Raw genomic sequence first — 23,831 nt, 5'->3', positions numbered from 1 at the left:
CTTCCATCTTTACTCCAGCACATGGGCACACACGTACACACACACCCAAGCACACACACATTCACAGGAGCCCTTGGGAACCGAATGCACGCACCCCTGATAGCAAGGATGTAGCCTGGTTTCACTCACAGTTGTAGTCTCAGTATGTGGCATTGCTAGGGCTCACGAAACCTTGCATGAATGAGTGAGCCACTTTGATCCCTCCAGTGGAGGCTGGCTTTGCTCTGCCTCGCCCTCCCTTCTCATCCCCCCCACCCATATTCCCGTTCTAAAGGCGCCCAAGAGGGAGGGGTCCTGTCCATTTCTTCGTTCCCTCCTTCGTAGGCTTGTCAGTTCATTCGCTAGTTCACTCATTCATTCACTCATTAGTACTCTCATTCCACGCCTCCTGCCTCCACCGAAGCTTCTTGCCTGCGCTGCTGCTCCCCCGGGGTCTGGCCTGACCCTAAACCCGGGCTTAGCCACGCCCCCTTCCCGTCCCGCCCCCTCTCCGGGCCAATCGGGACCGGCGGCCCGGGCGGGGCCGAAGTCGGGGCGGGGCCTCGCCCTCCCACTACCCACGGCGGCGCCTGCGGCTCCGGAAACGCGCCGCTGGGCTGCTAGGCTCAGCAGTGCGCTAGCTGCTCCGTGGCGCTTCCTGCCACGCGAGGCCTGGGCCTCGCCAGCGCTGCTCCGTCAAGGGCCGCGCGTCGGCCGCCGCCAGGCTAGGGTGAGCGTGCGGGCCTTAAGAGGATGTGCGCGGGGCCCGGGAGGGTGCGCGAGGCCAGGATGAGCGTGCGGGCCGCAAGAGGATGTGCTGGGGACCGCGGATGAATGTGCGGGGCCCGGGTGATCGTTTGGGCCCCGGGAGGATGTGCAGGGGGCGGCCCAGGAGAGTGTGCAGAACTGGGGTGAGTGTTCCAGAAAGTGTGCGGGGGCGGGGGGGGGGGGCAGAAGGCGGCCAAGCCTTGTTGGGGAGGAGCGTTTGTGTTGCCTCGGGAAGCTGCTCTGCCCTGGGGCCAGCTGGAGAGGGGCATGGGTCCGAGATGGTGGGTATGAGGAGGCTGAAGGCCTTCCCGCGGCGGGCAGGGGGCGATGGTTAGGGGCGGGAATCGCTGGACGTGCCGAGGCCTACGCTGCTTTGGGGGTGACACTAGGGGATGGGAACCGGCCACTATGAAAAGAGGGAGATCTCCCGCCCCAAGCGCGGAGAAGGCCGACTGGAAGAGGGCGTTGTGTGGGGGAGTGTGTGTTAAAGGGCTTTTCCCCCTATCTGGGGGAGAGGTTGAACAGCAGCCAGAGACGCTGTACTGGGGACAGTTCCTGCTGTACTGGGGACGGTTCCTGCAGGCGGAGTCCCTCTTTTCCTTTTAGGAAGGGGTCGAGCCTCCGCTTGGCAGGGAGGGTGAGGGGGTAGCCTACAGCCCAAGGGCTGTGAGGGAGGGGGAGGGGCAGCCCTTGCTGGGTGAAAACGAGCCCAAGGCCCTGGATCTGAAAAGAGGTTTTTCTGTCGCCCTTCTCGGGCTACATCTCAGTCTCCAGTGCCCACCACCAAACTCCTTTGCTGCCTGATGCTGGGAGGGATTGGGGGTAGGAGGAAAAGGGGACGACAGAGGATGAGATGGCTGGATGGCCTCACCGACTCGATGGACATGAGTTTGAGTGAACTCCGGGAGTTAGTGATGGACAGGGAGGCCTCGTGCTGCGATTCATGGGGGTCGCAAAGAGTCGGGCACGACTGAGCGACTGAACTGAACTGAACTGAACTAGTCTATATTTGGTTGATTAATTACATGTCTTTTTCCATCCTCCCTCACAACACAGTCGCCTGCGGCAGAAAGCCCATGGTCCCTTTCACCACCACCACCACCACCGCCTCCCACCCCCGCCACTGGCCCTGTTCCCAGAGGTCCCACCCTGTTCCAATTGACACCCTCCAGCCAGCGTTGGCCCAACCCGGGGCCATCAGCCCCCTCTAGGCTCCTTGGTCAGTGAAATATTTCCTCTTCAACCTCAGACTTGACATTTTTCTTTTACCAAAGGATTTCAGATGGGCTTGCTAGAACAGCACTCCCTCTAGGTGCTAATGCTGCCTCATCCCATCCCCCATCCTCCCTCCCCAACTGGGCCTTTAAGTCGAAGCAGCTTGCACAGTACCTGGCGCAGTCCAATACATTCTCTCAAAATGTCTTAGGATCTGCATTTAGAATTCTATTGAACACTGATTTTCAGCCTTCTTTGGGTGAGAGACCCCTTAGCAAATCACTGCTGCTGCTGCTGCTGCTGCTAAGTCACTTCAGCCGTGTCCAACTCTGTGGGACCCCATAGATGGCAGCCCACCAGGCTCCACTGTCCCTGGGATTCTCCAGGCAGGAACACTGGAGTGGGTTGCCATTTCCTTCTCCAGTGCATGAAAGTGAAAAGTGAAAGCGAAGTCACTCAGTCGTGTCTGACTCTTAGCGACTCCATGGACTGCAGCCTACCAGGCTCCTCCATCCATGGGATTTTCCAGGCAGGAGTACTGGAGTGGGGTGCCATTGCCTTCTCCTAGAAAATCACTAGAAAGTGTGAATTCCCTGCCCAGAAATCTGACAGTCAGCAGAGAGTGGCATCCCATTCAAGAGGCTCATGGGCCAGAAACCTGTCTGCTGAGTGCTGGAGGTGAGGAAGCCTCCAGATTCTAGATGGGCTCAATGTTAACAAGGCACAAGTCTGCATCCCAGTCTCCTGAGTGCTGGTTGAAAATGCAGATTTCTCGTCCCCACCTACACCTGCTACTCTGCCCCTTGAGTCATCAGCACACCCCAAGCCAAGGGTCTAACGCACCCATCTAGCTCTGGCCCTAATTTGCTTGGGCTCCACAACTGGCCCAGGGCCCCTTGGTATTTGCACAGCATCCCCCATCCCCATTTAGAATCATTCATATCCAGGACAGTGTAACTTAAATGAAGCTATACTTACAATTTATTTTCATTTTCAGTAAGATAGCATGCATTTTCTTGGGGAAATGGGAACATAAACCTTCCCTCAATTAAGTACAACAAGCACTACAAAATCCCCTTCTGGTCCACCTTCTAGCTTTTTATAGAAGGCAAAGAAAATGGAAACGTAAATAGAGAGGGGCAGGTGCCCAGGCAGAGTAAGAGAGGAAAACTGGGGAAGACAGAGACAGATGCCTCCCACCCACGCACACAGAAAAAGGCACACACAGACACAAACATCCCGAGAGAAACAGACTTTCCTGGTGAGACACCCTCTCTGTTGGCCCTTTAGGATTCACTTCTAGTAGCAGTGCATGTGCACAGTACAAGGTGAGCCCAAATGGGCGTTGTAGCCACAGCCTGGCCCGACAGGTTGAGAGCTCAGGCCCTTGGCATCCCAGAATTGCCGGACTTGGGTGGATTGGTGTCTCAACAGTGTATTCAGTCTCACAGCCTGTCCTTTGAACACTTGTGACCCAAAAAGACACGTTCCAAGAAGGTGTGCCCAAGTTCTGTCTTCCCAAATTATTTTAGTCCAACAGGTAGGACTTTACCTGCCTGAGTAATCGCTCAGAATTTTTCTGAGACATGATGCCATCTCTGTATGTCTCTTTTGGGTAAGTCTGGATGTTTATAGACCAGGTCTGCTGGCCTTAAAGCTGGCCATGCTGTTAGAAGACCCCATGGGGATGCAAGGTGGTGAGAAGTATTATTTTGGTTCTGGAAGCCAGTGCTGTTGGGCGATCTTTGTCCAGATATAGTTCTATTGATCTGAGAGCACAACTCAAGGGAGAACAGACATCCAGCAAGGAGAATTGGGAATCCAGGTGATAAATAGGATGATTTAGGGTTAGGGTTAGGGTTAGTGATGGGAGAGGGAGCTGAAGGCACCTATCTGAATTAGATGATAGAAAGTGCAGTCTCTCATGTGATCTATAAATATTCCCTCTAGGGCATTTTTGCTGTGGCCCACAACTGAATTGAACACTGTGAGCCACCTGTTATCTTTTAGGGTATGGGGACATTCTGCTTCAGTCCTTATCTAGATGTTCCAAGGAGATCAGGTGCTTCTGGCACCTCTTTGAAGTTTCTGGAAGCTGCCAGTTCTAGTTTGCGTGGCTTTGCTCCCTCTCCCCTGCACCCATTGCCCAGAGAAGGCTGGCACCTGCTGAGGAGGCACCCTGGCTACTTGTGCCATGAAATCAGTCTACTGCTGATCTCTTAGGCTCAGAAGTGACCTTTCCTAGTAACCAGACACCCTCAGTAGGGGTCCCGAGCTCCAAAGTGACCAGAAGACACTAAAGTATTCCCTGCTTTTGTGACAAATGTTGGCTTTTGGCTCCATTAAATTCAGCTGTTAATTTCTGTTCTTTCAAATCAGGGTGAAATGATTGTTTTGGTTTTCAGTATTTCTGATTGGATACAGAAAATTGGATTTAAATAAGTTGGTTAAAATTTACATTGCCGTCTAAAGCACATATCAGGAACCTTTATTCACTGACATGAACTCTCAGTTTTTAGGAAGCATGATGTTTCAGAAATGTGTCTGTGAAGCAGCTGCAGAGTCTGTGGCACTTGGCTAGCTCCAGGGTAGAATCCGCAGTCAACCTGATAGAGTCTTTATTCTCTGGGAGCATGGAGTTGTTAGACTACACTAAAGATCTTGCTTAAAGAAGAAAGATAATATTGTTTATATTAAAAGGCCAAGATTTGTTTTCCCAAAGTCTTTCTACCAACTTCTCTTTCCTGGTTGGGCAAAGGAGTGCACTTATAAGATTTGGGTATGCTTGTCCATGGTGAGTGAAAGTGCCTCATGTTCAAGGTCAGGATCTCCCTGTGTATCCATTGAGTACATGACAATGGTTTTCATATTGTGCCTGGAATCGATTTGACCTTGATTTCACAAGGTCCACCTTTGGAAGGCAGTAGACACCTGTGTCATGGAGTCCAGCTTCTTTTCCAGATTAGTTCCACCATTTTAAAGTGGAGTGGTTGGGTGACATAGCTTCTGAATTATCAGATTGTTTTCAGGATTGATGATGATTCTATTTTTAACTGCAGTGGATCATTTTTAAATGATCTTCCTTTGTGTCTCGTAAACGTTTTCCCCAATATACCTGATTCATTATGTAGAGTTTAGCTTCCTTTTATGAAAGCAGGGCTCACTTTTCCCCTCCCATTTTTATAGACACCTTTGAAATGGCCTCTGTCTGTCACGGTCTCCATGTGTCCATAGTCTCTTGTCACTGTGGGTGGTGATCTGAAGTGCAGTTGGGTTAAGTCCCCTGGGCAAGCCTGGTACAGGAAGGGCCAGTCCTGTTGCTACACTGGAGAAGATAATTAACAATTCACTTGGGGGTTGTATCTCCAGGACTTCATGCCAATTAAGTGAATACACTTTGGTAGGATCTGCTCAATTAAATGGGAACTTTTCAGGAGGACCTTTTCAATTAAGCATGGATGGCTTGGAAAAACTGTGAATGAAAGAATGATGTATGTATCTTTTGTGCATGGGACTGAAAGCAAGTCCCCTAAACCCATACATACCATTAGGCTTCGATGACACAGTAGCCTGGCCTTTGGACAAGGCCCAGTGTTAGGTATTACTTTGTGGCAGATTACTTCTCTCTCTTCTCTGGTGTGGCTCAAAATGCCTCAAATCTTGGGAGCTAGACCTTAGACAATTTAGTTCACCCCTCAGATCCGTTTCTTCCTTCTCGGTAAAATGGAGGCAGTCACTCAGTTGTGTCTGACTCTTCGCACATTTAAAGGAGAAGTATCTACGTGCTCAGCCACTTCAGTCATGTCCAATTCTTTGTGACCCCACAGACTGTAGCCCGCCAGGTCCTCTGTCCATGGGATTCTCCAGGCAAGAATACTGGAGTGGGTTGCCATGCCCTCCTCCAGGGGATCTTCCCGACCCAGGGATTGAACCTGCGTCTCATGCATTGATATGTGCATTCTTTACCAGTGCACCACTAGGGAAGCCTGTGAAGGGAGAAGCACAGTGCCAAATGCATAGTAGGTGCTCTGTTAATGAAAGTTATGTAACTCACCCCTCCCTCACAGGGTGTCACATGTCCACTGAGTGCTAAGAGCTACTGCCCCCTGAATGCTGGGGATTCGGGGTTGGCCAAGAAAGAGAAGGGCCCTATCCTGTGAGAGGTGACATTTTCCCCAGGGAGAATCAGGTAAAAACAAGCAATTTCAGAGGGTAAGTTTTAGGTAGTGAAAAGTATTGTAAGTATGTGATGGAGCTGGAGAGTGAAGACATTTGGAGGAGGTGGCACTTGAGTGAGGCCCGAATTCTTCGAAGGAGCCACTTGAGGCAGGTTCAGAGGCTCTCGGGATTATTGCCTTGGTATATTTAGGATGGGATGAAAACTGAGTGTCTGGAAGGACTGACTGAGATGTATGGGTCTGGTGGGCTCAGCCAGGGCCTTGGAGTGGGTTAAGGCCTTAGGTCTCTGGCCTGAGGGTAGTCAGGCAAGGCTTGTAACAGACCATCTTGCTCAGAAGGTGAAGGTGAGATGTTTTCCTCTTCATTCCATTTGACAACAAAACCTCAATGTCAATAAGAAGTGAATTTTTTAGAATGAACTATGTAAATAATCAATGACCGGTTCATTTTGTATTGGAAGCCAAGGTCAAACCAAATATCAAATGTATGCCAGGAAGAAGGAAGCCCTGCCTAGGGGACAGTGGGTTACAGAAGGCTTGGCTGCTGGGCACCTAGGGCTTCTCTCACACACTGGGGAGTCATTTCAAGATGGAAGTAGAGTTTCTGTGGACTTTGGAGCCAAAGGAAGCCTTCCCTCACACCTGTCATATTGCTAATAGTTTGGGGGGATGATCCCAGGAATTCACAATCCCATGGACCTGCCTCTAAGCTTTCTGGGACTGCCCACGCATTCCTGCCAGCCCTGCTCTGTTGTGGCTTGCCTGTGTGGGCACCTCAGGACATTGCCCAGCTTCAAGGACTATTCCCTCTTGTCTTCTTGGCCTTGGCCCTGTCTTCTCATATGCTGAGCATCCTTCTTACCCAAAGTCTACTGAAATCTTTTAAAATTGTTGTTCCTTTCTGGTTACTAAAGAAATGCAGCTTGGTTACTAAACATTCATGACAGAAACAGAAACCTGAAGACCTTTCTAGACCTGGACTCTACCCCAGGGTGGTGCACATTGCAGTCTCGATGTGCTCATTAGCTGTGAGTCACTCTGTTTATTCCTTTTTTTCCTTAAAATGCAAATGTATACTGTTCTTTCCCCTTCCTCTACAGTCTGTGATTTTTTAATAAACAGCTACTGTCTGTCTATAATCTTCTTTGATGGAGGATTCAAATTTTTGTAATCTGCTGTGTATCATGCTGTATTGGCCACCTGTTGATTTTTTTTTCCTTTTCATTTACTTATTTATCTTTTGTCCTATGTTTTTTTTCTTGTCCCTTACAACCTACTGATTTTATGCTTGAGCTCTCCAGTTTTCTTCCTGCTCTGAGTTCTAGGATTCTTCAGGAAGGTCTCCCTCTTGTTTTTATGACATTGGGATTACTGACACTCTTCATGTTGGTTATACTGTATTGTTTTCCATCCTTTTACTTTTAACCTATCTCTCTCTTTACATTTAAAGTCTTTAACTTTAAAATTTCTTGTAGACGTCAAGCACATACTTGAGTTTCTTTTTTAAAAAAATACAATCTGATAGTCTCTACAAATTAATTGGTGTGTGTTTAGTCCATTTATATTTAACTTAACTATCCATATGGTTGTGTTTACATTTGCCTCTTGCTGTTTGTTTCTGCTTGCCCTAACTGTTCTTTTTCATCTGTTTTTTTAACCTACTTTTGGATTATTTTTTTAGAATTGTATTTTATCTCCACTACTGCCATGTATCAGAGGCTTGGAGGGCTTCCTAAAGCACAGTCTTACATTTTATTTCTATATATCTTATAAACCCCAATTGTTGGTTTTGTTTAGTTGCTAAGTTGTGTCCAACTCTTTTGCAACCCCATAGATTGTAGCCTGCCAGGCTCCTCTGTCCATAGGATTTCCCAGGCAAGAATACTGGGGTGGATTGCCATTTCCTTCTCCAGGGGAATCCTCCCAACCCAGGGATCCTCCCAACCCAAGGATTGAACCTGCGTCTCCTGCTTTAGCAGGTGGATCGTTTACGACTGAGCCACCAGGGAAGCCCTATAAACTCCATACTACCTTACTATTTTTTTCTCTAAATGTTCAGCTTTCTCTTAAAGATGTAAAAGTGTTCTATATTTCAGCACATATTTACGTTCCTGGTGTTCTTCATTCCTTTGTGATCCAAGTTTCCATCTGGTACCATTTCCTTCACCTGAAGAATTTTCTTAAATACGTCTTGTGTGGATCTGCTGGTGACAGATTCTTTCAGCTTTTCTTTGTCTAAAAAAGCTTGTTTTTTGCCTTCATTTTTGAAGGATACTTTCCCTAAATATCAAATTCTTGGTTGACATGTTTTTTTTTTTTCCCTTTAGCACTTTAAAAATGTCATGAAGTTGTTTTCTGGCTTGCACATTTTCTGATAAGAAGTCAGCAGTTATTATCTTTGCTCCTTTGTATACAACATCTTTTATTCTCTGGCTACTTTAAGATTTTTTCTTTATCACTAGTTTTCAGCGATATGATTATGATGTGTCTTAGTGTACAAGTGTGGGGTTTTTTTCTGGTTTTGTTTTTTGTGTGTTTGTTTAGTCTTGCTAGGGGGTGATTGGGCTTCTTGGATATAGGTTTTATCCAATTTAGAAAATAATAAATTTTAACCATTATTTCTTCAATTATACTTTTATCCGCCCCTGCTTTTCCTCATCTTCTCAGATTCCAATTATATGTGTGTTAGACCACTTTTTGTTATCTCCAAGTCAATGAAACACTGTTAAATATTTTTTTCTTTCTGATCTTCATTTGGGATAATTTTTATTGCTAGGTCTTCAGATTTCCTAATCCTTTGGGGCAGGGGGAGAAGGCTGCATCTAATCTGCTGTTAAGCACATCCAGTGAAATTTTCATTTTAAATGTTACAATTTTCACCTCAGTAAGTCCCATTCAGTTTTTGTTTTTATCATCCATTTCTTTCATTATGTTCCTGTTTTTCTTTAAATAGTTATACATTGTTAAACTAGCTGTTATCCTTGTCTGTCAGCGATCATTTCTGGGTGTTTCTATTTTCCTTTCCATGAGTCACATTTTTTCCCTGCTTCTTGGCATTTACTTAATTATTTATTGGATGTTGAACATTGTAGAGATTATGTTGTTGAATGTCTGGATTTTGTTGTTTCACTGTGAAAAGAGTTAGACTTTGTTTTTGGAGGTAGTTGCTTATGGAATAGTTTCATCCCTTCAAGCCCTATTTTTATGTTTTTCTAGAGCAGATCCAGGGTCACTCTGGCTCCAGGGATAAATCAGTCCTGCTACTAAAGCATGGCCTCTCTGATTCTCTACTGAATACCCCAGATGATCACTAAGAACTATACTCTGGTTGGTTGGACCCTGAATATCTCCCTACCTTTGTGTGTCTTAGGAATTATTCAACTTACAACTTCCTGGTCATTGTTTTCCTAGTCTTTGTGAGTTTTATTGTATGCATGCATGGCTTAGTGGTCAGGAAAGACTCAAGGGGAATCTTGTGCAGATTTTTTTGAGCTCTTTTTTCTGCATAGCTCCCTCGTTTCTGGAACTCTGCTTTGCCTTAGCTTCCCTGAATTCTGGTCTGTGTTGGTAATAAAGCCACCAAGCTCTGTTTGGTCCCCCTTTCCCTGTAATCTAAATCTGGAAATTGCCTCCGGAAGGTATCTAGGACACTGATAAAGCTTATATTATTTGTTTCTCTTCTCTCAAGGATCATCATCCTGTGCTGTCTGCTGTCCAATACTTAAACTGTTGATTCACATCTATTTTGTCCAGTTTTGTATTTATTTATAAGACATTAAATCTGTTCCTTGTTATTCCATCATGGCCAAAAGTGGAAGTCTCTGTCCATCCCTTTTAATATAACATCTAATTTTATGAAAAACTATTTCTGGAGTACCTGGGTTCTGTAATCCTTGAGCTAGTGTAAAAATGCTTTCTCTTCATTTAACTATGAACCAAATTGACTTGATAGCAGAACAGAAACTGGGTTCCTGTTTCTGTGAACTCACTGAAGTGGGCAGTCTGTGATGCAGACACACCTGTGGTGGGATCTGAAAGAAAAAGGCAACTTGCACATGTGGTTCAGATCTTTTATTTAGCAACTTAGTCTTTGAAGATATTTTTTTTGAGGTGTCTTTTTCCAGCTATTGTTCAACTTTTCATTTTGTCAAATATATCACAGAAATGTTCTTCTCTGCAAGCTGTCACCTGATGAATTGTTTCGGTGTGGTGGAGTATGGACTTTTGAGGGCCTTACTGCTAGTCAGGAAGCCCTTGCTCCTGTTCCCTTCCCTTTAGTAGCCCATTCTGTTTCTTTGTTGCCCCTACAAAGTTGAAAAAGATCTCTCACTTCCCAGTTATTTGTTCTGATGTTCTTTTGGGGAACACTGCCTTCCTGTGCAGTGTGAGCATGAAACTCTCCAAGGCCTACTGCTAGGAGGCCTATGGCCGACCTGTCTCTGAGAGCCAATATTCCTGCCACTGGCTTTCAGTCTGAGTTTGTCTTCTCTCTGTGCCTGGGCTAACATTCATTTGTCTTGTCTGGATTCTCTCTGGGCTGCCTGTATCAGTTCTCTGCCAGCCCAGTTTCCCCACTATTTGGGATATGTTTTCTTAGTATGTCCATGTTCTAGTTTGTCAGTCAACCTCTGTGCAAGAGAAGACTCAAGATTTAAAACAAGTGAAAAGGAAATCACCAGTCTCATCCCACGGGACCCAGAGGCAGGGCTGCTGTCACTCGTGGCTCTTTCCACTTTCATTAGCTCCCCCTGATACCCAGGGTCTGGCCCTTACCCAAGAAGTCAAGTCCTGCCCAAGTCCTTACCATTCCTGGGAAACCAAGTCCTGGCAATGCCCCCTTGGAGTGCTTGAGGCTCAGATGAGCTGTGCTTCCCTCAGCCTAGCTTGGGAATCTGTCCCTGCTTCCTGATTCTAGTATTGGTCTCTGCTTCTTTCCCCAGCATAACACACAACTGGGCCTGAACCCCAGCTGCTATCTTTCCTCCCTCTTTCTGCTTCTCTCCCCAGAGTCTGCCAAGGAATTGATACCTGCTGGGTTTGTAATTTCCATCATCCCAGTTGGGGAGCTGAGTTTCAGTACCCGAAAGTGATTGAGCTAACGTCCCTTGGGAAGACAATGGGAGCCAGGGCCACAGCCCAGGTCTCCTGGCACATGGTCAGGTTCTCTTTCTAGGACTTCTTGAGGCTTATACTTAGATTTCCATGTTCGCATGTATACTCACTCTAGACTCTCACCTCTCATCCCTGGGGTTACTGACATTGCCCTTGCCTCATTCTAGAATGGATGGAAAGACAGATTGTTCCTGGGAATTCTTTCAGGATTCAGTGACGTTTGGTAATGTGGCACAATACCTCATCAAACGGAGTGATTGAAGCTGGACCCTGAGCAGAGGACCTCAGCATATTGAAGAAACGTGATATCTGTGGGTAAGGATGACCCCAGCCCTTCCACAAGATTTGCCACCAGCTTCGTGGTCCTACGGAGCTGGGAGTGGGATAAGGGGACACCTGACAGTCTAGTCCCACACAGGCCCAACTTCCAGCTTATGCTCCCTGGGAATAGGCTGTAAGGAAATACAGAGGGTCTGCTACACACAACCTGTCAAAGTAGCGGGTATCCCTCCCAACTCATAACGGCTTATAAAGAAGTTAGAACAAACTGGCCACCATAATGAAATACTTTTTTAACCCACAAATTATGTAAATTGTATGGGAACTTTATTGTAGTTTACTGTTGTTTTTTTTTAATTTTATTTTATTTTTAAACTTTACATAATTGTATTAGTTTTGCCAAATATCATAATGAATCCACCACAGGTATATATGTGTTGAGAGAGGCTGACATGGCAAGCTCCTTAGCACCACAAGGGGCTGCATGTGTGAGGTGGGGAGGCTTCTTAGGAGGAGAGACTGCCAGGGATCAGCTTTGATAGTTATGGAAGGACCCCAAGTTCAGTGTGCAGACCTTAAAGAGAGTGGACAGGGGAAAGGGAGGATCCACCCCCCAGGAAGACGACCTGGTGCTCTATGTGGATAGACCCAGAGCTTGCTTCATCCAGCCCCTGGAAGGAGCTGACCATTGGGAAAGGCATTTGATATTAATGGATGACTTGCCTAAGGGAACAGCCACTCCAGCCTTTGAGGATTGAAAGCTTCCCCTTCAAAGGCCCCAACCTGATATCATCTCTGGCTGCTGCTACTGCCTGTTTCTTTTTCCATGAGAAGGAGTTCCTGTTTTGACCCTCACCTTGGTCTCTCACCTGGAGCAAGTCAGAGCCATCCCCTAACGTGGATTGAGCTAAACATTCAGGTGAGTAAAAAAATTGAAGAAATGTCAGGGCATCATGGGGGAGGCCCAGCTGAAGCTTTGGGGAGGAAGCCACATGTTTGGGGTGTGGCTTGATCCTCAGTCACCTTGAGAGGGAGCTTCCAGCAACCAGGCCCTTATGCCCTTTCTGTCTACTGTCCTTATTTCTGGTTGGTGACCTCCTGCCAACTGGTCAGCAGCTGTCTCTGGAGCAAAGTGATTGTTGACACTCACTCGTTTTGCTGTGATTATTCCTTCCTCCTCTTGAGACTGCAGTGTCTTATGGTTTTCATTTCAGAAAGCATCTGGGCAACCCAACAGCCAATGATGGATGAAAATGCACAGTCACAGGAGATGGCTTCCACAAGCTCCCCGAGGGCCAGTGAGCCCAGCCCTGAGGTCAAACAGAATGGGGACTCGGGGGGGAAGGGAGGAAGCCCCCAGAATTTGCCTGTAGAGCATCACTTTGCATGTAAAGAGTGTGGGGATACCTTTCGGCTTAAGGTCCTCCTGGTGCAGCACCAGCGAATTCACAGTGAGAAGAAGGGCTGGGAGTGCAGCGATTGCGGGCAGGTCTTTCATGGGGTGACTGAGTTAAATGAGCACAGGAAGAGCCATGTGGCTGCAGAGCCCCAGCCGGGCCCTAGCTGGGTTCTCGACGGGGCCGTGGAGAATAGGGAGCAAATGGAAAAGGAGGCAAAACCCTTCGAGTGTGAAGAATGCGGGAAAAGGTTCAAGAAGAATGCGGGCCTCAGTCAGCATCTGCGCGTCCACAGCCGAGAGAAGCCCTTTGACTGTGAGGAATGCGGCCGCTCCTTCAAGGTAAATACCCACCTCTTCCGCCATCAGAAGCTGCACACTTCAGAGAAGCCCTTCGCCTGTAAGACATGTAGCAGGGATTTCCTGGATCGCCAGGAACTTCTCAAGCACCAGCGGATACACACCGGCCACCTGCCCTTCGACTGCGACGACTGCGGCAAGTCCTTCCGAGGAGTCAATGGCCTGGCCGAGCACCAGCGCATCCACAGCGGAGCAAAGCCCTACGGTTGCCCCCACTGTGGCAAGCTCTTCCGGAGGAGCTCGGAGCTCACCAAGCATCGGCGGATCCACACTGGCGAGAAGCCGTACGAGTGTGGCCAGTGCGGCAAAGCCTTCAGGCAGAGCTCCAGCCTCCTAGAGCACCAGCGCATCCACACTGGGGAGCGGCCTTACGCCTGTGGCGACTGTGGCAAGGCCTTCCGGGGGCCTTCTGACCTGATCAAACACCGGCGCATCCATAGCGGACTGAAACCCTATGAATGCGACAAATGCGGGAAGGCCTTCCGCCGGAGCTCCGGCCTGAGTCGCCATCGGAGGACCCACAGTGGAACAAGACGCTGTGAGTGCAGCGAGTGTGGCCGCGTGTTCAAGAGGCGGTCGGCACTGCAGAAGCATCAGCCAACCCACCACGAGTAGGCGAGGCTCACAGCCCCACAGCTGGCAGCGGATTCCCGCTGGGGCCAGGTCCCTAGAGGGGGAGGGCAGAGTCAAAGGAGATGAACAGTTTTGTAATGCTTATATATTTTCTCTTCAGAAAGGTTGAAATCAATTTATACTACCACCAGCAATTTATAAAGTGTCTATGTTTCCCATTTTGCCTATCGAGAGTAGCTTTTACCATTTTGATTGATTTTGGCTGGTTCAACTGGCCTCGAGTACCTTCAAGGTATTTAAACCCACAGGTCTTGAATCGGAGAATGAGAGAAGAGAAATCTGGATGTGGGAAGTGGAGCTGGATGGAGATGCTTGTTTTCCTCCAAGCTCCCCCTTCAGGGAAAGGGAGACCCAGAGCTATTCAATGACAGCATCTGTAGATTGTGAATCCCAACTTTCCCTAACAGAGCAATCACCCCAAAGTTTTTGGCCTACTTGAATTTATAAATTTTTAGGGTTGTAAATAGAATAATCAAATGTCTTATAATATTTAATTTATTAATTTAGTTATGCATACCTATTATAAATCACATGTTATATATAATATATTAATTTAGAAAGTATTCCTTTTTTGCCTGACTCTGCTCCATGAGATCATTTTATTCTAATTCTTCCTATGCATTTCTAACCACACTATCTTCACCAACCTCAGAGCCCCTTTGGAGTCATTATTTTCAAAGCCCATCCAGTGGCTTCCATCTGTATGAGCTGTGTGCCACGTAGCACTGTGACAATCCCTGCACAAGGCTCTCACTAGAAATCACCTCCCACAAGCCATAAGTACCTGTTCACGTAACATTAGAATGATGGTTGTCCTTTTTTAATTTGTCCTATAGTTCTACAATGCACCCACTTAAGGTGTTCCTTTTTAAATGAACTTTAAAAGGCTTTTTTAAAGCATTAAAAACTTGTCATTGTGAGCTCATACTCTTAAGAAGAAGTACTGAATCTGAGTTACATTTCTTTTGTATCCTTTTTTCTTAAACCAATTCAACCTGGTGACTTCCATGCATATCCAAAACTAGCATCGACTGGAGTTTATTTCAGGCTAATGGGTCTCATCCTCAAGCAGGACTATTAAAATCAAGTATTTGAGAGAAGATCAACATGATAACAATGACATCCCAAGGACTTAAGCATAAGGTGATGCCTCCTTTTGAGGAACAATAGCCTCTCCTGATATGGGGCCTAGATGGTACTTCTCCAATCCTCCATTTCCACCTCTATAAAACGAGGATGATCACAGGACTACCTCTTAAGGTTATCGCAAGGACCGAGATGCCTCACCTGGCACAGAGGTACACACTCAGTGAAGTCATCTGCCATCACCTCCATGGTTATTGCTGTTGTTCTGTGACTCACTGGTATCTGAACTGGGGATAGACCCAGGGCTCCTGACTCCTAGTCTCATCTTCTTTCTCTCACATGATGGCTTAAAATACTGTTTCCGTTTGCTCGCATGCAGATCGTATGTGCATCTCCTTTGACCAGTTATCAAGTTATCTTTGAATATATTGACATTATACAGCAGTTCTTTCTATATCAATTGTGATGATTTCTTTGCCAGTTTTATTGCTTTGCTCTTTGTAGCAGTTTTATTACATTTTTGTTTTGCAAGCTTTTGATTTTTACATATCCAAGCGTTCATTGTTGTCAGTTAAATCGTAACTTCCATTGCTTCAGTAGTTAGAGATGATAATATTCTCTTCTAGATATTGAATTACAAATGAAAAGTTGAAAGTCCTGCCCCACCAGAAGGTGGATGTCCAGGTGGGCAGGCTGGATGGAAATGGGCCAGAGATGCAGGCTCACTCCTCATCCAAGATGAAGACTCTGCACATATGTGGGCAGTACTTGACTATCCAACCTGGCCACCCAGGCACTCAAGAGGAATTTCCATCTTGGATTGGCCAGAACACTCTTGACTGTTCCTCAGCATAGCCCTGGCCTCAGCAGTGGGGCGGGACCTCACTTATGGGTCAGGATCAATGGGACGGTCCAAACTTGGTCTTGGCAGCAGCTGGCCAAACTTCCAGCTCCTGGGAGCCTTGGCCATGGCTCGGCGTGGATTCAGTGCCTGAGCAGCAGATCCACCCAACAGACATCTCAAACACGAAGACTCAACCGACTGATGGCTGTCACGTGGATGGTATCCTCTTCCTAGAGAGTGATTCTGGAACTAGAAAGAGGTCAGCAGTTTGGTGGCTTCCACTTTTGATGACTAGGAGGAAATTCACCTGTCTGTTCTGATGTCACCTCCTGCGTCCACATCTGTGAGGGGGTGACAGAACAAAGGCTTGGAGACAACCCTGCCCCTCTGATGGCTACACCAGGCCCGGGCTGTGACTTGCCACAGCCTTGCCCAAGAGGGGCAGTTAAAACAAGGGTTCAGAGGGCAATGATGCCCTTCTGACGACAGCCCATGTGGCATAGAAATAGAAATTGGTCATCCTGGAACTGGGCTCTCACTTTCAGCAGCCTCCCCCAGGAGGAACAGCAGCAAGGGCTAGCCAAGAACCTGGCCCCTGTAGCGTGACTTCTCAGCAGCTGTGCCTGGGGTAGAGGGGGAGCTTGAGAGCCTGCCAAGGAAGGGCACTCTTCTGACAGGCCCACCGGGGCTGGGAAGCAGGGTCCCACAGTGACCCTTGTGACCTTAGCCAGAGGTACTCTGGAATGGCTCCCCCAGGTCACACCAGTGGCTCTCTGCAACATCTCCATCCTGACCCCCGGGGCTGGAGAAAAGCTGACAGCTCTTGTTACATAGCGATTCTTTCTGCTAGGGGGCCTCAGTTCTTGCAGTAGGTGTAAATCTATGTCTGAAATCACTACTTCCTGTCTCATCAGTTTTCTCTTTTCAAGCTATTAATGACGTATTTGCTGCAACTGTCATTTGGTAACGAATGTTGGCATCCATAGGGGCAAGTCTGGCATTGCAACCTGAAAGTAGCCTGCCATGTCTTGCCTGGGTTTTAGGAAGGATCTAGATGCAGTATTAACTCAGAACTTAGTATCGTCGACACCACTCCACTTGTCCCCAGCCAGGACCTGGCACCTTGGCACCTTGGCACCTTGTCATGCCCTCCTTTCCTTTGTTCCATTCTCAGTTCTATGATTTTCTCTTGAACAGACCGTCCGCCGGAGTGAACACATCTTTTCTGTCACTGTGTTTGCGGGTGAAGTCCATGCTCTCTCTGTGGCTTTAACGTGTGTCCTGTAGTCGCACCAAGTTCAGTGTTTGCCTCGGGTCCCTGGGGGAGGGGGTGGATTTCCTTGGACTCTCTAGGTCTACTGCTACATCAGATGCAAAATGTGATCAGACTTGCTGTCGTGTGTGCTTGTCTATGCATTTATGTATCTACCTCATTTCATTTTTCTTTCTAATCACATGTATTCCTTTTGCAAGGCAAATGGAGAGCAGGTTGATTATGTAGAATGCCAGCTGTCCTTCAAAATGGGTCCTTTTCTTATATTCTGAAAAAAAAAAACCTTCCATCACTTTTATTAAAGTTTTGAATACTTGCTGAAATTTTCAGAAGAAAGTAACTGTTTACCACTTCTGCTGCTTAATAAGATGAACTGTGTGGATTAGTTGTGTCATACCCACTCTCCAGTTTCCAAAATGAGCCCCACTCTGTCCTGGTGGGCATCTCTGTCATGTGGGGTTGCATTCCACATTCCCGGGGCTCTGCCCTGTTGTCTGTTATGTGACCTCCACCCAGTCAAGGTCATGTTCATTCAACCAGAACTGAACACTTGACTCACAGGCAGTAATTGGTCGACAGAGCTGGAGACATGGACCAGATCTTTAGGGTTCTCTGTGAAGTATAAATAAGAAAACAGAGAAGTTTCTAGTTTGTGCTGGAAGGAAGAGGGAGCCACCTGGGATTTAGGGGAGTTGCCCTGATGGGCAGCACCAACTTGAAGATCTATGGACTCCTCCTGGGCACCCTCAGAGAGGCCTTGACCCCAGCACTGCAAGGGAGCCTGGCAGTTCCCTTCTGGGATCTCTGGCGACTGCCCTGGTCCACTTGTGTCCCTGCCGTAGACCCCCTTGACCTGAGCCAGCTTGAGTAGGCCTCTGCTTTTTACAGTCTGTCAAGAGCAATTGCATTTCCCCATTTGTCCACTTCCTGAGAAGAATCACATGGTTGGCTTTCCTCATGTCCTACCCAGGCCTTGTCCCCAGACCAAGCCCCACCTGACTGTTCTAAACACCTCTTTTCAATGTGGTATTCTGTTTGCTAACATGGATACAAATCTATGCCTCCCAGTCTCAGTGAGTTTGACCAGTGATTTTTCTGTCTGGGCATTGTTCTTTCCTGACCCCATGTTTACCCCAGGAAATGAGTTAAGTCACTGCTCACCCTATTCTTGATTTTGGAAGTGTCTAGTTACTTCCAGCTACTTTCCAATTGTCATATTGGGAAACTGATAACTTCTGGATAACTAATATACTTACAATGTGTAGTTCTCATTGCATCTGTTCGGGTGGTTATTTTCTAAAGTAGAAATGGTCTCTTTAAACAAACATGGCGTTCAGTGTTACTTGCAGATCTGAGAACCGTTATGCCCTGCCCCAGTTCATGTTTTGGTTGTTGGCTCTTTTTTCTCATTCTTCCCCAGTCTCCTTAACTTGTCTGTTTTACAGCAGTTACTATAATCAGCCTTGCACTAGCGCTTTGCTCTCCCCGCCCTCCCCAACCCGTTAGATTGTGAGCTCTTAGAAGACAGGGGTGGCCCTTCTTGTCTGATTCCCCTTCCAGATCTAGCACAGTGCCTTGCATTGAGTAGATTTCAATAAATATATGTTAAATGGCATTGGTTGTCCTTGACTTATTTCGTCAAAGCTTGGTTTATCAGTTCTTCCATTTTTTCTCCACATCCTGGACTTCCAGCCCCTGTCTTGCCTCGCCCCATGCCCTGCAACTGCCTGCTGGATGCCTAGAGGAGAAGCGGGGTTCCCTGGAGACAGAGAGTTGGTCTTCCTGGAAGTTCGAGCTGTCCCTTGGCAGAAGGGGCCTGTCATTCAGCCAGGTGCCTCCCTTCACCATAGCTGAGGTTCTCCCCTGGGTCTAAATTCCAGGTGGAAGTGGAAGACCAGCTTTCCCCTTAGCTTCTCCAGCTAGGAATCAGAAGTGGGGTGACAGAAGGGGCTTCTGAGACTTAAGAATTGTCCAGCCTCTGTGGGCTGCATAGGAGCAGGAGCAGGGAGGTCAGTCTTCTTGGTGGTCAGTGGCTGGCCCCGTCTGTAGTGTCTGTTGCCTCAGAAAAGGCAGGCAACGAGGACAGGCTGCTGGTTCCCTGACCCTCTGAAATGCAAACAGAGCTCAGCCTTGGAGTCAGCTGCCCCATTCTGGAAGGCCAAGTGAAAAATGGGCTCCAAGAAGTGCATGGGTTGGCCCCTTCCAGGCCACAATGTGCCCCAATAGGAGAGAGCTGCATTTTGGAAAGGAGCATGACTCCACCTACCAACCTTGCCTCCCTGGAGGTGCACAGGCAAGGCCTATGTCTTCTTTCCCCCAGGTCCTGTCAATTACTCTACCCAAATGCAACTTCCAGGCAGCAGGTGTGATACTGCCTCACCCAACCAAGAGCCCAGCCATCTCTGCTTGAACCACTCACTTGCTTTGCTGGTATCATGATGTGCTTGCCACCAAGAATTTCACCTCTTTTCCCTTCATACATGTGCAAGCTCTGTTCGGGCAAGCTGCCTTGTGCAAAAGTCAAGGCCACAGGTCCACTTGTTAAGAATGGGCCCGGGGAGAGGGGACAAGCTGGGGCTTTTATCTTGGTGTCCTATGGGCCTCCAGTAGGGGATGGAGAGTGTTCATCTCTGCTCCTCTCTTAGTGCCTCTGCCTTCCGGAGCCCTGGAGCTTCTCTCAACACCACCCTCCTCTGAGTCCTCCCAGAAGTCTTACCTGAGAGTTCATTGACCCCAGACCCCCACCTCATGGGCCAGCATCCGAGCCTCCCTCATTGCTAAGGAGGCTCACACCCACGGCCCTCTGTCCCAGTCTACTTCTGCCCAGCTCACATACCACCTGAGAGGGGCCACTGGCATTGTCTTAGTCCATTCAGGCTGCTTTCATAAAAATACCATGAACTAGGTGGCTTCTCAACAGACGTTGATTGCTCACAGTTCCCGGAGCATGGGAAGTCCAAATTATGGCTGGCGGAGCTAGTATCCAGTGAGGACCTGCTTCCTCATGCATATGTGGCTGTGTCCTCCCATGTTGAAAACAGTGGGGGAGCTTTCTGGGGTCTCTTTTATAAGGTCACTAATTCCATTCATGGGGACTCCACCTTCCTGGCCTGCTGCTGCTGCTGCTAAGTCACTTAAGTCGTGTCCGACTCTGTGTGACCCCATAGACGGCAGCCCACCAGGCTCCCCCATCCCTGGGATTCTCCAGGCAAGAACACTGGAGTGGGCTGCCATTTCCTTCTCCAGTGTGTGAAAGTGAAAAGTGAAAGTGAAGTCGCTCAGTCGTGTCCGACCCTCAGCGATTCCATGGACTGCAGCCGACCAGGCTCCTCTGTCCATGGGATTTTCCAGGCAGGCTTACTGGAGTGGGGTGCCACTGCCTTCTCCGACCTTCCTGGCCTAGAAGACCCCACCTATTGATCCCATCTCATTGAGGGTTAGGATTTCAGTGTATGAATTTGGAAGAGACACAGACCTTCAGTCAATAGCAAGTGTGTAAGTAGAAAGGGAGTGCTTCTGCTAAAATGCAGACTAGTCCCAAGAGTCTCCTAGTCTCCTAGCCCACTAGCCTGATGCTTCCAGAGCTTTTTCAAGATCCACCCTCCCCAGTTCTTCCAAGAGAGGCTGAGCTGAGCATCTGCTGTGTACCAACCCTGCTGGCCCAGGTCGTGATCAGAGCTCTGTGCTAAAAACGCATTTCATTCAAAAGAGACGGCTGGGCTGCCAGTAGCTTCACATTGAAGGGCATCATTGATATGAGTCTGAAGTGGCCTAGCAGGACTGGGCAGAAGCCATCACACTGGTGATGGGAGAAAGGAGAGATGCATGTGGGCAAGAGTGCCCTGCCCACCATTAATGGATGTGAGGGGACTTGGGCTTTGCTTGGGTTTGTGCATTTGTGAGTCTGATTTACCCACTGGTGAGCTGTTTGACCTTGTAACCACTGAGCACATATTTATTGCTTTAATTCAGATGTTTTAAAATATATAATAAAAAACGGCCCCCAAAGTTTTCAGACAGGACAGTGGACAAAAACCCTGTACTCCCTCACCCCTCACCCTTTTTCTGAGCTTCATTCAATAAGCACTTATTGAGCACCTTCTGTTTGCCAAGCTCCAAAAGAGATGATGCAATTCCTGTCCCCAGGGGCAGAGCACCAGAGAAAGCCAGATGTATAACCAAAACGTCACTGCAAGTGGGACCTGTGTTCACCAAGCTGGGCTCCTGGGATTTGGGCAGTTTAATGGAATCTGGTTACACTTCACTTAAAAAAAAAAAAAAAAACTACAGAGCCAAACACTGTGTATAAGATTAACAAATGAATCCCCCTCCCTCCATCCTCTGGTCCTGTTAATTTTACATCCCAATGACCACCCTGGCTCAGCCTAGCCTGGGAGTCCATGGTGGTGTCCATGACGCTGCTCAACCTGGTGGAGCAGCTCCGGGAGGCAGACGAGGAGCTGGTGGGCATCTCCATGGAGCTGGGGGACTGGCGCACTCAGAGGATTCTGTGGCATGTGCAGGTGGGGGCAGGAGGCTGACGCTGGCTGCCAGACCAGTCCTGTGGGGCTGGGGCACAGGGCGACCCTCATCCCCCATCCCCGGGCCCGCACCCCCCTTCCAAGCTAGGGGCTGATTTTACAGACTGGGAGACACAGGGAGGTGCAGCCCAGAACTCTCCGAAAGTAGGGCGGGGGTGGCAGGGAGGACCCCGGCTAGCCGGGTAGGGGTGAGGGCAGGAGGGTGAGGTCTAGACCCCAGCCATGTCAGGGGCCATGAAACCTGCTCAGGCTTGGCTTCATCCCAGGCCTCCGAATGTTCCAGAACAGCCACTTCAAAGTCCAGTGGGAAATGGCGGGTAAGTGGCAGGGCCTAGGGGATGGGAACACAGGCAGCCTTAGCCTTGACTCAGAAGCCTCCACCGTCCCAACATAGACCAGGAGCCACCTACACTCAGGAAATCTGAATGGGATATGCTGAATTGTGTGGGGTGGGGACTCTTGACCTTGAACTTCAAAAAGTCTCACAACACCAAGCCTGACAGAAGGGCACAGAAGATGGCCAAGTCCAAACCCCATATCTCACCGTCAGGGAATGAACTTCTGAGATTCAGTCATTCTGAAATTTTCTCCAAGTGTAACTATTATTACAATTTTGTGATCCGCTTTCATCCTCCAACTTTCAGGAATCATGTGTCTCAGTTGCCTGTGACTGATTCACTGGGTTCCTGTGCTGCGCATTTGCCTGCTCTACACTGGCCTCGGCATGACCTCTAATGCTTGCAAGAATTTGAGAAAGATTTCAGTAGCATGTTCTCCAAAAGAAAATTTGTATTTAGGATTAACAGTCTGGTCAAATCTCAAAAACCCATTGTCTTTAATCACTGAGAACCTTCGGCCTCTATAGCACTTCATGTGACAAGATTTCCTTTAAATTTTCTTTAGCAGTTTAAGCATTTTTTTGAAGTCTGGTTTGTCTTGAGAGCCTCGTTTTTCTCTAAACTCGATTCTTTATTTCGCACATTCACATTCTTTATTATTTCAGAATCAGAGATGATTTATCAAACCCGGTTGTATACAACTTTGTAGATTTTCCTTCTGGAAAATTTTACAAAATGAAAATTCCCCATAGGACTTTTTCTGAAAACATTTATGACCTAAACGGAATCAAACAACGGAAATACAAACAAATCAAATAAATCAAACGGAATACTAAATTTCATTCTTAAAGTTCTTTTACTCAATGCAATGAATGCTGTACTGGTATACCAAACCACTGGATGACATTATTATTCTGTTTTACCATAATTTTTTAATGTACAAACATTCTCTGCTTAATATTCTGTTAAATTTATTTTTAATGACACAATCAAAAGATGGATATAATCTCATTATAAAATATTAAGTAGGGATAAAACAGACATACTTTTAGCCCCTCTCTAGGCCCCAAAGTATTCTTCCTGACATTTTCTGCACATCTGCATGCATAAAGGTACCTATATATGTATGGGAGAGTTTCTCATACTATATGATTATTCTGCAACTTTCTCTCTTCATATAACTAAGCATCTCTGGGAAAGGTTTTAACAACAGCTGAGCATTTCACAGCATGGATATAGCACAGTTAAATGGTAAAGAATCTGCCTGCAACGTGGGAGACCTGGGTTTAATCCCTGGGTCTGGAAGATCCCCTGCAGAAGGAAATGGCAACTCACTCCAGTATTCTTGCCTGGAGAATTCCATGGACAGAGGAGCCTGGTGGGCTACAGTCCGTGGAGTCTCAAAGAATCGGACATGACTGAGCGACTACCACTTTTTTTCCTGGTCCTTAGTGCACATACAGGTGCCTAGCAGGGGTTTAGAAACTAATGCTGCATGGGCAGCCTTGCCCCATCACCCAGGACGGATGCTGTCATGTAGGGCATCTCTAGACACCTTCAACAAAGAGACCAGCAATAATGTGGTGGTTTATGGAAGAGCGAAGATTTTTCTTTGTTCATTGAAGTCTGAGCTGAGGGGTCCAGGTTGATGGGGCAGCTCTGCCCCACAAGTCTCTCAGGGACCTTAGGTCCTTGAATCTTGTTTATTCTCTTTCCTCCAGACCAGGTTACATCCCCACTGCAATCCATAACCCTGTCAATATTCATTTATCTTTGCATTTCTTGGGAAAAACCCTATTTGAGCATGATAAAGGATATGGCTTAGTATC

At 47.6% G+C, this 23,831-nt stretch overlaps 1 protein-coding gene across 7 annotated transcripts; it reads left to right on the top strand.

Moving 5' to 3' along the window:
- The first annotated feature begins 580 nt into the window (after nucleotides 1–580).
- Nucleotides 581–18,732, top strand: ZNF275 (zinc finger protein 275). Of its 7 annotated transcripts, none has more exons than XM_070366528.1 (4): nucleotides 581–890; nucleotides 11,460–11,567; nucleotides 12,366–12,450; nucleotides 12,746–18,732. In XM_070366528.1, exon 4 carries the CDS (start codon nucleotides 12,772–12,774, stop codon nucleotides 13,900–13,902), a length of 1,131 nt encoding a protein of 376 aa, XP_070222629.1. In that variant the 5' UTR covers nucleotides 581–890; nucleotides 11,460–11,567; nucleotides 12,366–12,450; nucleotides 12,746–12,771; the 3' UTR covers nucleotides 13,903–18,732. The 7 variants fall into 7 exon arrangements, with proteins under 7 accessions (XP_070222629.1, XP_070222628.1, XP_070222634.1 ...); XM_070366527.1 differs by having other exon boundaries at nucleotides 11,420–11,567; XM_070366533.1 differs by having other exon boundaries at nucleotides 11,420–11,567; nucleotides 12,307–12,450.
- Nucleotides 18,733–23,831: the final 5,099 nt, after the last annotated feature.

Source organism: Bos mutus, chromosome X (genome assembly GCF_027580195.1).
Source record: "Bos mutus isolate GX-2022 chromosome X, NWIPB_WYAK_1.1, whole genome shotgun sequence".
Lineage (NCBI taxonomy): Eukaryota > Metazoa > Chordata > Mammalia > Artiodactyla > Bovidae > Bos > Bos mutus.
Note: the sequence above shows the minus strand (reverse complement) of the source record. Positions and strands in the feature narration are given on the sequence as shown.

What these genes read in the sequence shown, in the direction of transcription:
- ZNF275 (XM_070366528.1), top strand. Translation starts at nt 12,772, where the DNA reads ATGATGGATGAAAATGCACAGTCACAGGAGATGGCTTCCACAAGCTCC.